General features: G+C 38.6%; 1 protein-coding gene across 4 annotated transcripts in view; it reads right to left on the bottom strand.

Annotated features, from left to right (window-relative positions):
* Window positions 1-16942, bottom strand: part of POLR3F (RNA polymerase III subunit F) — a 26172-nt gene extending 9230 nt beyond the window's left edge. The window contains exons 1-10 of one of the 4 annotated variants that reach the window (XM_080686170.1): window positions 16506-16707; window positions 15393-15510; window positions 11181-11248; window positions 10820-10840; window positions 10624-10691; window positions 8251-8363; window positions 4865-5008; window positions 4558-4665; window positions 3358-3549; window positions 290-2109 (exon numbers count right to left, since the gene is read on the bottom strand). In XM_080686170.1, coding sequence (XP_080542296.1) covers window positions 2032-2109; window positions 3358-3549; window positions 4558-4665; window positions 4865-5008; window positions 8251-8363; window positions 10624-10691; window positions 10820-10840; window positions 11181-11248; window positions 15393-15510; window positions 16506-16567 — 972 coding nt within the window. In that variant the 5' untranslated portion in view covers window positions 16568-16707 and the 3' untranslated portion in view covers window positions 290-2031. Of the gene's footprint in view, window positions 1-289; window positions 2110-3153; window positions 3550-4557; window positions 4666-4864; window positions 5009-8250; window positions 8364-10623; window positions 10692-10819; window positions 10841-11180; window positions 11249-15392; window positions 15511-16505 lie in introns of those variants that run through there. The other 3 variants (XR_013961520.1, XM_080686172.1, XM_080686171.1) reach the window with 3 other exon arrangements.

Genomic DNA, 16942 nt, shown 5'->3' with positions numbered 1-16942 from the left:
CTCAGGAGTAGCTGAGCTTGAATTCCTTTCCTTTGGTATCACACTTTTGGCCTAGCCAAAGAAACTTTTTTAAAAAAAGTATTTTATTGATTTTTTTACAGAGAGAAAGGGAGATGGATAGAGTTAGAAACATCGATTAGAGAGAAACATCTATCAGCTGCCTCCTGCACACTCCCTACTGGGTATGTGCCCGCAACCAAGGTACATGCCCTTGACCGGAATCGAACCTGGGACCCTTGAGTCCGCAGGCTGACACTCTATCCACTGAGCCAAACTGGTTAGGGCAAGAAACTTTTTATAAAATATATTTTTATTGATTTCAGAAAGGAAGGGGAGAGAGAGAGAGAGAGAGAGAGAGAGAGAGAGAGAAAGGGAGAGAGATGGAAACATCAATGATGAGAATCAGTGATTGGCTGTCTCCAGCATGTCCCCGCACTGGGGACTGAACCCGCAACCTGGGCATGTGCCCTGACCGGGAATCAAATCGTGACCTCCTGGTTCATAGGTTGATGCTCAAACACTGAGTCATGCAGGCCAGGCACATTTATTTTATTTTTTGCTTTTAGAGAGGGAGAGTGAGAAACATAGATGAGAACCATCAATCAGCTGCTCCCCCCGCCCCCCCCGTCCCCCCCCAGACCAAGCCTACAACGTGGGCGTGTGCCCTTACTGGAAATTGAACTGGTGACCTCTCTGTGTATGGGGTGATGTTCAACCAACTGAGTTACACTGCCCAGGGCAACACAGAAACTTTTAAATGGAGTTAAAAGGGAAAATACAACAGCTGAGATCCTAAAAAGCCTTCCAGCTAACATCTGTGCAACAGTATATCAAACAAGCTAGTATTTTCTATATGTCTAAAGAATGGAACTGAAAGTGGTATTAGAACTAAGGACAATGACAATGGCTTTCTGCTCAGTTTAGATATATGACACCATGAGTTTTAGAACAGAATAAGGAAAAGAAATAAGTCTAAAACAGGACAAGAACAGAAGAATGGTACCCCTTCCCAAAATAAAGTGTGAATAGAGGGCAATGGATTATTTTTAGTTTTAATGTTACTTAAATAATAAGAATATAGGAAACATTCTATTACATAATACAACTGAGCCACAGAGTGAACTTGTAAGACTTTAACAAAGAAGGTCTAGAGGAAAAAAAACCCTTTTGGATGAGAATAATAATTAATATTTATGGACTGAAAACATCCTTGACAATAGTTATCATTTAGGTTTGAGGTAAATGCAGTGGCATAATCCTCCAAAATATTTCTTTTTTTAAAAAATATTTTTATTGATTTCAGGGAGGAAGAGATAGAAACATCAATGATGAGAATCATTGATCAGCTGCCTCCTGCACGCCCCTACTGGGGATTGAGCCTGCATCTCAGGCATGTGCCCTTAACCAGAATCGAACCTAGGATCCTTCAGTCCGCAGGCCAACGCTCTATCCACTGAGCCAAACTGGCTAGGGCAAGAATATTTGACATAAAAAGGAACAGAATGTGGAAAAGGATGTTCCAACTATCCTCTCTATTCACAACCCAATTTGCACAGACTGCTCTGCTATTCCTGCCTTTCCTGTTTTAATTTCTTCTCAGTGGAACCATTGAGAAAACAGAAATGGTGACAATGAACCAGATGTAAACAATTTCCAATGAAGACCTTAATAAATAGCTTTAAAACAAGCATTTTTAGGCTCCAGCCATTATCCATTGGTAAATACGCATTTGTTGGCTTCTTTTTTCTTGGACAGTCAAATCTTGAAAGCTTCAGATGTTGTCCTCCAGAACTTCAAAGTATTTTATTTATTAAAGAAGGGATTTCACTTACCTGCTTTATATTCTGGTGGCTATTCTACCAATATAAATTTAGTCTTCATAGATTTAAAAAATATATTTTCATAGCAGTAAGTCTGTATCCATTATTGTGAAGTTTGCTTCCAAGGGAATTTGATGTTCCATCATGAGTTAAATTATTTGCTCCCAAAGTAACTTCATTTGAAAGATGTCATAAAGTTCCTAGCTCTCTATTAAAATTCAAGCCATTCTGTCATGTAAATACAGTTAGATGGCGAAATCTCACCACCTTCATGGCAGTCGTCAAAAACCTTTAAAACAGAAAAATGTTTATATTCAAACTGAAGTTTTAAATTATTATACTAATAAAGTCCAATTTAATGTCTCAAATTTCTATTAACAAACTATCCACGACCCAACCATTTACTTAAAAGCACTATTAAAAACAAAACTTTCAAGTTGAAAGAGATTAGGTCTGTATTTAAGGGCATACTATAATTAGGCCTGCTCTGTGATCATAAAGTTACTTAATGGGAAATCTTTTACTATAGCATTAAGATGACCATGCTCGTCCACTGGGGAAAAGGCTATTAGCAGGTAACACAGAAATACAAGGGAGATCTATACATAAGAATGACTTAGTTTTGACTAACGAAATGTTTCTTGTTTAGCTACTTTCCTTTTTGTGAAGGGTGCTGAATAGAATTTCCAATATGGTAGCCTTTTTTCTAGTAATTGAAACCATGGCATAGAATGCTTAGATATATAGAAAAGGGCCAGTATCTATAATAATAAAAGCATAATATGCTAATTAGACTGGACATCCTTCCGGACGAAGCCAGGGCTGCAAGGGAAGCCTGGGTCCCGGGTGCCTGCTGGCAGCCAGAGGGAAGCCTGGGTCCTGGGTACCAGAGGAAAGCCGGTGCCAGCAGCCGGGGGAAGGAAGGCCTACTCTTGCACCAATTTTGTGCATCGGGCCTCTAGTAATGAAATAAAACAGACTAGCAGCCCATGAATATCAATGTGATGAGGGCTGGGACAGTCCCTATAGCACACAGTTGGCACTCATAAACTATACGGGAATGAATGAATGAATAAAGAGTAGTTGGGCATACTGCAGGGGAAAGAACATTACCTTTGAATTTGAATCCTGGTACTTCTAAGCTACATGCTCTTAGGTTTTTCTTGGCCTAAGTTCTCTCCTACTTAAGGGAAAATAACACCAGTAGCTCAAAGGGACATTAGGAGGATTTAATGAAACCACATAAATCTTCAAAAACATGTCTGACTATGGTATGTTTTCAACAAATCTCATTTCTCACACTACTTAGGTTAAATAATTAACAGTTGTCAAAAATTGTCCATTTTAGGGCCAAGAGCAGAAAACACAGATCTCTTATGTAAGGCAATGATTTGTTCATTAAATATTAAGATTACATGGAGGTTTGATTAATTCTTGGTCAACCCTGAGAGTCAGAAAACGGGTGTGCTTGCTGGTACGTTATGTGGCATTTGCACTTGGAGGTAGTCAAGTGTAACGTGAAGTCTCTTGAACTCACCGGGCAGAGTCCACAGGGGGCCCGGACCAAGCCCGTAGGTGGGATGATTGGATTGACTGCTCTGTACAGTTTCATGTGTCCGTCTACACTGCCAACTGTGCCTTCCTTTGCAGCGATGATAGTCATCTCCACTTTCCCATCATATATGAGTGTATTCAAGATGGTTTCAATGTCCTCCATAGACAACTCTACCTGTAAAGGGGATATATTAAAAAGGAAACAAAAAGGACAAAGACACATCCTTTTGAGGGGAGTTAAAAACAAGTCATCGAAAACACAAAGAGGCTGAACAATGATCCAAGTTAGCACAAACCACTCAAATGCTAGGGACAGAAATCTTACCTCAAACTGACTTTCATATCTTTGCTCTTTTACGTAAAACCTAGAAGTCTCGTAAAGTCAAGTTTGGCAAGAATTGGATGGAGATTTTTAAAATGCTTGAGCAGAAAGGTACTTTAGACATAAAACAGTCTTTAGTCAAAATCACTAGTTTTTTTATAAATGAAAAATCTGGGAAATGAAAAATGACTTGTCCAAATGTTCATTTCAATTTCTTCTTTGATCATGAAAAGCATTCAGCAGACCTTATGTAAAGGTCTTCAAAAAATATGCCGATACCACCATATATCTCATAAGAAGGAAAATACCAATAAATGACAGCTGATGTGATGACTGTTTGGCACATATATTGAAATGTGCCTGCCCTAGCTGGTTTGCCTCAGTGGATAGAGCGTCGGCCTGCGGACTGAGGGTCCCAGGTTCGATTCCAGTCAAGGGCACATGTCTGGGTTGTGGGCTTGGTCCCCAGTGTGGGGCACGCAGGAGGCAACCAATCAATGATTCTCTCTCATTGTTGATGTTTCTATCTCTCTCTCCCTCTTCCTCTCTGAAATCAATAAAAATATATTAAAAAAGAAATGTGCCTGAGAAAGTCAGAACAAACTTCTGAAAGTGAAATGTACTACCAGGCTCCGCTCTGCTGCTCTATCTCCCAAGCTCTAATACACACAGTTCCGACAATGCCAATGGCAATGACCAACTTTGCCTAACTGGCTCAGGATAGTACTTTTTCAAAGTGGGTTCTGCAGAATATTCACAGGTTATCACCTGAAAAAAAGGGTCTGGGTCAAATATGTTTGGAATAAACTATGATAAGTAAGTTTTTTAAAATAAGATTAAAATTAGAAACTGAGTTCTGACCTTACTGATCCCCAATTCACAGATATATTTCCACACTTCATGTGATGAAGCAAATGAACTATTTCTTTGTATCATTGGATTCTGTTTGCTTTCTCGGGCTGTTTCTGCCTATAAGGATAGACACATAAATCTCAGCAAGAACACTACTGTTTTATGAATACAATTTATACAGAGTGAAATCAATAGAACATATTTTGTTTAGTAAAAATTACCAATTTAATATGCCTATAAAACAAGATCTACAAAATTAAACATTCTTTATGAAGAAACTTAAAAAGAAATGATTGTTTACTCAATTATGCCTTACCTTGGTTTGTAGGAACTTAAAACACTGTTGGTTAAGCACCTCTACAAATTCAGATTCGAAATCCTGGTCACTGTACCAGGCTCCACCAGTCACAGACCGGTCAGGCTGCAGGTTATAGAGCATATACACCTTTTTTTTTGAGGCCTAGGAAAAAGTATGCACAGAAAACATGCTTATAAGCTAACAATCTCCCAAAACTAAGATGTGAAAAAAGCTCAAAACATTGTATTTTAGAGTTTTAGGTTCACAGAATTATTGTGAAAATAGTATAGTATTCCATTTACCTTGTGATGTTTTCCCTATTATTAGCATCTTACATTAATAGGGTACATTTGTTACAATGATGAACCAATGCTGATATATTATTATGAACTAAAATCTACACTTTGTTCCTATTTCCTTAGTTTTTCCATAATGTCATTTTTTCTGGTCATTTTTCTCCCCAAGATACCACCTTAGATTTAGTTGTCATGTCTCCTGAGGCAAATTTTAGTTGTGACAGTTTTTAAGTGTCATTATTGATGAATTTGCCAGTTTTGAGAATTACTAGTCAGGTATTTTGTAGGATGCCCTTAATTGGGATTTGGTCTGATGTTTTTCTGATGATTAGACTGGAAGAAAGATCATAGAGATCAAAGGACCTTCTTATCACATCACTAGAGGCCCAGTGCACAAAATTTGTGCACTTGGGGGGGAGTCCCTCAGCCTGGCCTGCGCCCTCTCGCAGTCCAGGACCCCTCAGAGGATGTCCGCCTACCAGCTTAGGCCCAATCCCTGAGAAGCCGTGCTTGCTGCTCCTTAGCGCTACCTCGGAGGTGGGAGAGGCTCCCGCCACTGCAGCTGCACTCGCCAGTTGTGAGTCTGGCTTCTGGCTGAGCGGTGCTTCCCCTGTGGGAGCACTGACCACCAGGGGGCAGCTCCTGCGTTGAGCGTCTGCCCCCTGGTGGTCAGTGCACATCATAGCGACCGGTCGTTCTGGTCATTCCACCATTACAGTCACTGGGCTTTTATATATATAAAGGGTATGTGACTGTCACCAAGTGATGATTGTCATCAGTATGACTTATCAGTGTTGACATTAACCTTAATCACCTGGCTAACGGTAGTGATTCACAGTTTTCTTCACAGTAGTTACTTTTCCCCCTGCCCTGTCCTTGGAAGAAAGTTACCATGTACTGCCCACAATTAAGGATTAGGAATTATGCTCTACTTTCTTTAGGGTGGAGTGTCTACATAAATTTGGAATTCTTCTGTACGGACTTGTCTAATCAGTCCCATTTATTTATTCAAACATCTACTGGTATGGACTTATGAATATTTATACTACTTGGTTTGTAACCTTGAAAATATCATGCTAAGTGAAAGAAGCCAGACCCCCCCCAAAAAAATACATATGATTCCATTTATAGGAAATGTCCAAAATAGGCAAATCTATAGATATAGAACGTACATTAGTGGTTGTCAGGGCCTTGGGACAAGGAGGCTGGGGAGTGACTGCTTCGGGGGGTCACATGTTGGGATGAGGAAAATGTTTTAAAATTAGAAGAGTGCGAAGGCTGCACAATCCTGTGAGTACACTAAAACCCAATGAATCATACCCTTTAAGAGGATTAATTTTGTAATATGTAAATATCCCAATAAAGCTATTAAAAATAAAGATGTAGGAGGATTATAGAAATGAAGCTAGGAGATGGGTATATGGGTATTCATTATATTATTTTCTTTACTTCTGTACATATTGGAACTTACCCATTAAAAATGTGAAACAGAAACAATATTCTAACTTAGGGAGTAGTATGACATAAAAATCATTGATAAATAAAATCAAATGAATATCAGATCTTTTTTTTTTGGCAATTCACCTATGTTTTTTATTTAATTTAATTTAATATTTCAATTACAGTTGACATTCAATATTATTTTATATTTGTTTCAGGTGTACAGCCTTGTGGTTAGATAATCATATACCCTACAAGTGATCCCCTGATATTTCAAGTACCCACTTGGCACCACCATACATAGTTATTACATTATTGACTATATTCCCTATGCTATACTTTACATTCCTGTGATTATTTTGTAACTATCAATCTGTACTTCTTAATCCCTTTGTCTTTTTACCCAGTCCTCCAAACCCCTTCCCCTCTAGCAACCATCAATTTGTTCTCTGTATCTATGAGTTCGTTTCAGTTTTATTTATTCATGTGTTTTTTTTCTTTACATTCCACATGTAAGTACAATCATATATTTGTCTTTCTCTGACTTCTTTCACTTAGCATAATACTCTCTAGGTCTGTCCATGCTGTCATAAATGGTAAGATTCTATTCTTTCTTATGGTTAATATTCCATTATATATATTACCATTTTTTTTAAAATATATTTTATTGATTTTTTACAGAGAGGAAGGGAGAGGGATAGAGAGCTAGAAACATCGATGGGAGAGAAACATCGATCAGCTGCCTCCTGCACACCCCCCACTGGGGATGTGCTCGCAACCAAGGTACGTGCCCTTGACCGGAATCGAACCTGGGACCCTTCAGTCCGCAGGCCGACGCTCTATCCACTGAGCCAAACCGGTTTCGGCACCATTTTTTTTTTTTTTTTTTTATTCACTCATCTACCTAGGTTGCTTCCATATCTTTGCTATTGTAAATAATGCAATGAGCATAGGGGTGCATATATTCTTTTGAATTAGTGTTTTGGATTTCTTTGGATATATACCTAGAAGTAGAATTGCTGGGTCATAAGGCAGTTCCATTTTTTAATTTTCTGAGGAACCTCCATAGTGTTTTCCATAGTGGCTGCATCAATTTGCATGAATATTAAATTCTTATATGCTGAAATTTGTGTTCAAGCTAACTTTAATCTAAGGGAATTTTGTCTCCTCTGATACTAAAATCAGTGAGGTCAGCAGCAGATGTCCATGATGGACACAGCTCTGGAGCATGGATCCCCTGAAGGATGTGATGGGTAGGGTGGGGTGAGGAGGAGAAACTATGTGCTGGAAGAGATGATCCACCAAGGCAGGGATCTTTCTCTGACTTATTCATTAATGTATTGCAAGCACACAGTAGATACTTGTTCAATGAATAATCTAATATACCAGGATGAAGTAAATTATCTTACACATCACAAAATCCAGGAAAAATGTTCATGATTCCAAAAATTCTTTCCTGAATAGAGTAAATTAGCTTTAGATTTTTGAGTGGTTAAGAAGTGACATATCTAAGCAGCATCTCCAAACCAATTATGAGCTAAATTTAAAAAAAATTTTTTGTATCAGTTGTTTTAAATCACAGCACAGCTTAAAGAATAATAAAAACCTGAAATATAGTTGGAGTAATATATATAGTAAACATTTGGAAGAAAAGAGAAAACTACTCACTGCTACAGACTTAACAGCTTTGATAAGCTTTTTACTTTCCAAATTCTTTAAAATTTTGTTAATTTCTGTTAATGGCAAATTACTTTTATACCGGATGTCTCTGCTCCATATTCCTATAAGAAAGTAAAGTAAAATAAGTTTAATACTATAGGATTTGTGTTTATAATCCCATTGCTTATATCTCATTCCAAAACCAGCAATATATACCTATATATTGCTAGGGCATAGCTATAGGAAAAATTAAGTGACATAGAGGTAAGAATCTCACATAAAGTAACAAAAATATGCAAAACAATATATGTTATATGTTCTATTTTCTATAGAAATTTCTTAGAATCCTAGTGTGGAACCTTTTTAAGAACAAATGAAAAGGATATTTTTGTAATGGGAAAAAAAATCTTGAATGGTATTAAATTTATGCAGTCATGTGCCTCATACTGACATCTCAGTGATGGACCGCATGTATCCTGGTGGGTCCAAAAGATTATAATAGAGGTGAAAATTTCTATCATCTGGTGTCCTAATGTTGTAGCCCAACTCATTACTCATGTGTTTGTGATAGTGCTGGTATAAACAAACTTACCAGTCGTATCAGCACATACAAGTATGTACAGTACATAACTTGATAAGTGACTATTTTACTGGTTTATGTATTTACTATACTATACTTTTAATCATGAATTTAGAGTGTACTCTTTCTACTTATAAAAAAAAAAGTTTGCTGTAAAACTATGCTGCAGTAGCCTCACCTATCCCTAGTCTCATACATCTCGGGTTTACTGTGTCTCTTGATTGTATCCTTTTCTTTTGTGCTTGATTTAATCTTGTGTTGTTTTATACAGTAACATGCTGTATAGGCTTGTAGCTTAGGAGCAATAAGCCATACCATATAGCCTAGGTATGTAATAGGTTCATATCATCTATGTTTGTGTAAGTAAACTCTATGATATTTGCACAAGGACAATAAAATCACTTAACTATGCATTTTTCAGAACTTATCCTGTTGTTAAGTGGTGCTTTACTGTCTCTTCCACTCCCTCCTGCATCCCAACCTCTGTTTTCTATAAATTTCACATCAGATTATATATGTAAAACACAAACTTAAGTTTGGGCTACAGTCAGCTGCAATCTTCAAGAGAGAGCAAAAAAACCCTTTATGTGAGCACCTATGTCCATTATTTATACAACACTACATTCAGGAGATGGAAAATAGGAAGATTATAGTTCTTACAGCCACTAAACAGCCTGAACAGGAAGGTATAATTTTTCTTTCAAAGAAAGAAACAGTGTTATATGTGAAAAGGGAATATTATGTAAAAATATTTTGCCATATTTTCTTCCCAGTGCGGAGGCATAATGAGATAACTTTTTTCAACACAGAATGGCTTTTTCATACGTCTATTTTTTTTTTAAGTTTTTTTTTAATATATTTTATTGATTTTTTACAGAGAGGAAGGGAGAGGGATAGAGAGTTAGAAACTTCGATGAGAGAGAAACATCAATCAGCTGCCTCCTGCACACCCCCCACTGGGGACATGCCCGCAACCAAGGTACATGCCCTTGACCGGAATCGAACCTGGGACCCCTCAGTCCACAGGCTGACGCTCTATCCACTGAGCCAAACCGGTTTTGGCTCATACGTCTATTTTTAGTGGTTTCAGATTACATTCTAAATGTCAAAGCTAACAGATCAAATAGACCCTAAATTGTAATAAACAGCAATTTATTTATTTTTCTTTTATTCTTTATAACCAGCAATTTAGATATAGTTCTTCAATGAAGTTAGAGAAACTAAATAGCTGTTGAGGGACCTAGTCAGACACTGCCACACTGCCCTACACATCTCTCCGCTTGTTTTTTGAAAAACCAGAGATTTTATTAGCCACAATTTACAGATAAGATGAAGAAACTAAGGCTTCCTAAGTATAAAAAGGATTAAGAAAAGGACCTTAAGTTTTAATTTATTTTGGATAATACATTCACATGGTTCAATATTTGGAAGTTTCTTTCCATTGCTGCTCACAGTTATCTAATCCCTGCCTCCTTTGAGGCAACAATGACATCACTCCACCTGTCTTTCAAGCATATGTATAGTACAGGGTGGGGCAAAAGTAGATTTACAGTTGTTCATATGGAAAATAATACAGTAATTAAAAAACAATACAATATACCGTTTCACATACTCATAATTGTAAACCCACTTCCTTTCCCTCTTCCCTCCCCCACTCCTGTACAGAATTATGTTATTTTCCTCTCCTTTTTATATAAGTGGCAGCACAGATGCTGATCCATTCCCTAGGAAGACAGAATCTCAGTCCCTATATCTGCTCCAAAAGCCAATGTTTTTTTCTGCTTCTTCCTTCACATGCTTACCTTTATTTCCTGCATCCTCTATGATCTGATATACTAGTTTTTCTTGGTTATCTGATCCCTTCATTTTACTGCAGGGGGATAAAGTAGAATTAAAAAGGCAAAGAGGTACAGGATAATCTAATAATCTACATGACTACTCCAATGAATCAGCAGACAAGGTCATCACATTGACTTATTTACCAAAATAAGAACTTACCTTAAAAAGAATGAGACAGGGCTGTATGTATCAGAATGAAAAGATGTCCAAGACAGAGTAAGTGAAAAAAACAAGTTGCAAGACAGTATGAATAGAATGATCCCATTTTTTGTTAAAAAAAGAAAAAAAGAGAGATTATATATAAATATATAATCATCTATATGTATTTATATATCTAGAAGAAAAAATATATACCAAATTATTATAAGCAGTTATTCCGGGAAATGGAACTCACGATAGGAGGCAGGGATGATATGCAAGAGGTTTACATTATGCAATTTTGTATCGGCTTTTTTCCAAAAACATATATTACTCTGGTAATAATCAAAGTTTTCTTAAAATGGTATGATTATGTGCTTACCCAGCATTCTGAGAATCCTTTATTCTATACAGAAGACCTGTATTGCTCCTTAAGAGATCCAACTGACCCTAAAATTTTTAAAGATAGAAAATAGCAGTGAATTACTTTGGAGATACATCAAGTCTATTGACAAATGTTAATGCATTCTTTAATATTTTACACAGACTAAATATCCTACCTCCCATAGTTATTTGTCAGTTCTTGAGATTTAAGTTTCCCCCTATCACATACAGTACATTTTTTAAAATTTATCTCTTTATCTCATCATTTTCTAAAATATTAATATTTAACAATTACTTATATGCTCCATCCTGGCTTGGTTATATAATCAATGTATAAAGAATTATAAACAAGCATCTTTAGAACATTTTAACAGAAAGTTCACTTGTCCTCAATAAATTGTGATTCAAATTAAAACAAATTCAATAAATATAAATAAGTATAATACAAATAAAATAAAATTTACATAATATAAAGTTCAAATAATAACTAACATGTAAAAACATTTTTTAACACGATGATTAAACTTTACAAAATTAATAGTGACATTTACTGATATGTGTGATTTCTATTTGTGTTACATGGAAAATTAGGCAGAAGAGTCAACCAATGAATTAATGACCTGCAGTTTTGTTTTTCTGTAACAAGTCAAAGGTAAAATAAAGCATGTCTTAGCATACTTCTAAATTTCCTTGGGTCTGAACCACTGGGCTTCTGGCAGTTTGGGGAAGAGGCCCCATTTCCATGTTAAGACTGGGCAGACGCATGATTTGGAAATGGGTTTACATATTGCTGAACAGTAATGCTCTCCCTCCCCAGACCCCATTAAGTAGCAAAACTGATCCACAAAGTTCAATTTAGAGGTTCCATTCAGTCATTTAACTCAACCTATGAACATTTAATGAACCAGTACTATGATTGCTGTTTGTGGGTACGAACGTGAATTCTAAAAGCGAATCATACACCTAACTTCAATACCATCTGGTTGGCGTTAAGATAGAGGTAAGTAATGGGTGGGATGGGCTCTCAGAGAAGAAACTATGGCCCAATCTGGGATTCAGGGAGGCTTCCTGGAGACAACAGCAGAGCTGAGTCTTAGAGGATAATGAGGAGTTAGTCTATTATGATAAGCTTTTTACTTTAAAAAGGGAAGAAGGGCCTTCTAAGCAGGGAAGACAGCATGAGCAAAGGACCTGAGACATGCAACAGCATGATGTGGTCCCTCTGAAACCTAACTTATGAGACACAATGATGGCAAAAGAGGAGATAGGTAAGGAAGGTAGAGGCTCAATGTGGTCAACCCATGAATTTTGACTTGAATCTCTAGCACTGAAAGAAGTATTTCTGGTGGGGAAGTGACTTGGTCAGATCTGTATTTAAGACACATCAGACTGCTCTGAGGCAGATGAAGCCAGGAGAGCCAGTTGGGATGCACTGTAATAGTCCACGTAAAAGCCAAGAGCCAGAACACATGCAGGGGTCGTAGGAATGGAAATGGGGAGACAAATTTGAGATTTATTTAAGAGGCAAAATCAGTAATAACTTGTGATTTATTGATAATTACTCTTGCTTAAAACTCTTCAATAGCTCTACAACTGACTACAGACTACAGCCAACAGGACTGGCAGTACGTGGGGTCAGTCATAGAGATAGTAAAAGAGAGCGAGATACTGAGTATGATTTTCAGACAAAAAGAAAAGGGTTGAAAGAGTGGTCAAAGGACAAAAACACTTTCTATTGCCACAATCTCCCAGCATCCCTTCCTCTATCTTTCCTGGAGCTGAAGACCTTCATCATAATGAAATGACTAGAAATCATCAAGAGTTCTTTTTTCCCTGGTGCTAAAACAAGGTCAGCAATCTGGCTCACTGCTTGTTTTTATAAATAAAGTTTTATTGGGACACAGCCACACCCGTTTGTTTATGTGTGGACCATAGCTACTTTCTTTCTTTCTTTTTTTTTTTTTTTAAATATATTTTATTGATTTTTTACAGAGAGGAAGGAAGAGTGATAGATAGTCAGAAACATCGATGAGAGAGAATCATCGATCAGCTGCCTCTTGCACACCTCCTACTGGGGATGTGCCCGCAACCAAGTTACATGCCCTTGACCGGAATCGAACCTAGGACCTTTCAGTCCGCAGGCTGACGCTCTATCCACTGAGCCAAACCGGTTTTGGCAATAGCTACTTTCTTGAAGAGTTATCTCTCTTTTTTTTTTTTTTAAATATATTTTATTGATATTTTACAGAGAGGAGGGGAGAGGGAGAGAGAGTTAGAAACATCGATGAGAGAGAAACATCTATCAGCTGCCTCCTGCACACTCCCCACCGGGGATGTGCCCACAACCAAGGTACATGCCCTTGACTGGAATCGAACCCAGGACCCTGAGTCCGCAGGCCGACGCTCTATCCACTGAGCCAAACCGGTCAGGGCAAGAGTTATCTCTTATAACAGAAACCAAATGGCCTGCAAAGCCTAAAACTTATACTATCTGGCACTTTATATAAAAAGTTTGCCAATCCCTGAACTAGTAGGTTGAAGGGAACATTTTTTTTTTAAAATATATTTTATTGATTTTTTTACAGAGAGGAAGGGAGAGGAATAGAGAGTCAGAAACATCGATGAGAGAGAAACATCGATCAGCTGCCTCCTGCACACCCCCCACTGGGGACATGCCCGCAACCAAGGTACATGCCCTTGACCGGAATCGAACCTGGGACCCTTCAGTCCTCAGGCCGACGCTCTATCCACTGAGCCAAACCGGTTTCGGCTGAAGGGAACATTTTTTTTTTTTTTATTTAAAAATATATTTTATTGATTTTTTACAGAGAGGAAGGGAGAGGGATAGAGAGTTAGAAACATCGATGAGAGGAACATCAATCAGCTGCCTCCTGCACACTCCCCACTGGGGATGTGCCCGCAACCAAGATACATGCCCTTGACCGGAATCGAACCTGGGACCCTTCAGTCCGCAGGCCAACGCTCTATCCGCTGAGCCAAACCAGTTAGGGCTGAAGGGAACATTTTAACAGGAAATTCACTTGTCCTCAAACCTCCATATCCAGAGCCCTTAGAAATCCAACAAAGCTGGTAAAAAAGCAAATCAGCCTTAGCCCTGGCCAGGTAGTTCAGTTATTTAGTGTTGTCCTGATAAACCAAGGCTGCAGGTTGGGACACATACAAGAAACCAATGAATGCATCAATAAGCGGAACAACACATTGTTATTTCTCTCTCTCTTTCTCTCTCTTTTTCTCCCTCCCTCCCTCTAAAAAAACATCAATAATAATAATTTTAAAAAAACAAACCAGCCTTCAGATGATTCCTTATTATAGAAATATTTTACCTAATTGCTATTAAGACCAACTGAAATGTTCTTAGGACATGGGAATTTTGATGACAGGGGAAAGGAAGGAGAAACAGGTAGATTTAGAACATGGGGTACCACTAGGACAGGAGAGGAGAATGACATTAGGGCTCCAGGAAAACAGAAAAGGTAAGAATAGGTAGAAGAGCTTCACTAAAAAAAAAAAAAACAAAAAAACCCACTGCTATCACTGGGGGCTGAGCCTGCACTTCCTCCCAGGGGCCCAGCACTGTTGACATTTAACTGGACTCATTCCTGCTTCTTGAAATGCTCAGGGTGAGATTGTGGAGAGTGATACCTTAATGAGGTGGCTCTGTGATGATTCACAGAAAAATCAGGGGGATGTGTTTCATAGGGAATGGCCAACACCAGGTATAGGAAGCAAACAGAAGGTTAGAAGAAACTATGTCTATGTGCCTTTATGTATCTTAATGACAATTAGGTTAACAAATAAAGCAGTCTGAGCTGTTTCCTGGTTTAGAATCTTATCAGTCACAACCTAACATACCTTTCAATGTTTCTTTTTTTAATAACAGTGTTTTGTTTTATTTTTTAAATTTATTGATTTCGGAGAGGAAGGGAGAGAAAGAGAGATAGAAACATCAATGATGGGAGGGACTCATCCATTGGCTGCCTCCTGCATGTCCCACACTGGAGATTGAGCCCACAACCCAGACATGTGCCCTGACTGGGAAACGAACCGTGAACTCCTGGTTCCTAGGTTGATGCTCAACTACTAAGCCATGCCCGCCAGGCTCTTCCAATGTTTTTATGACTAATAATAGGAAGTAATGACAATGGTAATTTAAAAATGTAATTACATTAACTAGTTGGATTCACCTTACCATAGACAACAGTCTATTGATTGCCACTGCCCGCTGCTGAGCTTCTATATGAGGCATTTCATTTTGAATTACTTGGTCTGTGATTCCATGAGGGAACTGGTGGCATAATTCTATAATCCTAGGAACAAAGGCATTAATGATATCATTCTTATTTTAAGTAGGGTTCTGGGGGAAACTAGCAGAACAATTTGAAATTGTGTCTTCACATTTAGCAGACAGTCTGGGTTTCTATGATGGTTCTGAACAAAGCTTTCAAAATACATGTTTACATTATTATTAAAGGAAAACATTTTTCTCACTAATATGAATTCTAAATTAGAACAAAAGTCAAATGAAAACACAGAAAAAAATATTAACGCTGCAGCTTCAATTTTCTCAGATGCAAGTACACAAAGTTAGGATTCAGTGTATTGGGCAGCCATAAGTCTGCAAGCAGGAGCCAAATCAGATATTTCTGGTGGGAAGCCAAAATTTATGACAATTCACGATTGGGGCATGTTTTTGGAATTATCTCTACCAAACAGAAATAAGCCCAAATATTCACACTGTCATGGGATCCTCATATGCTATTCACAATAGTTTGAGAAAATTTTTTTTTTAAACTGTGTGCTAATCTAACAATAGTAGTGCACTGCTAGAAAATTACAAAATTGAGAGGCTTTAGGTGCCCTACAATCTTGACTTAAATTCCGCACCGAAACCATTTGTGACTTAAAGTTGCTTTGTAATCACAAACTGCACCCTGATTTCAACCACACGTCCTGTCGTGGGAGTTCCCATAGCGTCAAGGGCCACTTGGGATCAGAACGTGTATCCTCAAGTCCTTAGGTAAAAACGCCATCTCCTGAGCGTCGATAACCTTCACACAGGAAGGTAGCGCATCATCACAACTTCCCCAACAGCATCGGGACAGCTACACAAAATTGCAAACTGTCAAACTCCTTTTGAATTTCTTAAGAGTTTGTTCTTCGGGGGTGGGAAGGGGATCCAAACCCGGCAACCCCCTCCCTGCGTGCTCAAAGAACTTGTCCGGTATCTCCCGACGGTCCCCGGATAAAGGGTCCGGCTGCCCCAAATGACCAGCCGGGAACCGAGCCTCACCCACTGACTTACCTGTTTTCTATTTCTACTGGATCCGCGTCGGGCGGCTGCAGCTTCACCTTCACCTCAGCCATGAGGACGCGGTTCCTAAATCAGCGGGGTGAAAAGCGCGTAGCGGCCTGACAACCAGCGGTGCTCGAGCGATGGGCCTTCTTCCTCGTGTCGCAGCCGGTCCTTCCTTGCCTGTCGGCTTGAGGTGACCACGCCGCGCCTGCTCCGCCTCACTCACGGACGCCGCTACATCCTCTGATTTTTTTTTTTTTAACATGTTTCCCCCTACATCCTCTTATTCTTGCTTCCAGAATGTCAATGCCTGTCGGGCGAACGAGCTTCCTTTCCTCATTCTGAGTTGAGACGCCACTTTTTAGCATTTTCCAACCTCTGAGAAGGCGTTTTCTCGGACCCCTACGGTTCTGCGGGTACCACTCTCCCAGTCAAACGTCACGGGT

Source organism: Plecotus auritus (genome assembly GCF_963455305.1).
Source record: "Plecotus auritus genome assembly, chromosome: 8".
Taxonomy (NCBI): Eukaryota; Metazoa; Chordata; class Mammalia; order Chiroptera; family Vespertilionidae; genus Plecotus; species Plecotus auritus.
Note: the sequence above shows the minus strand (reverse complement) of the source record. Positions and strands in the feature narration are given on the sequence as shown.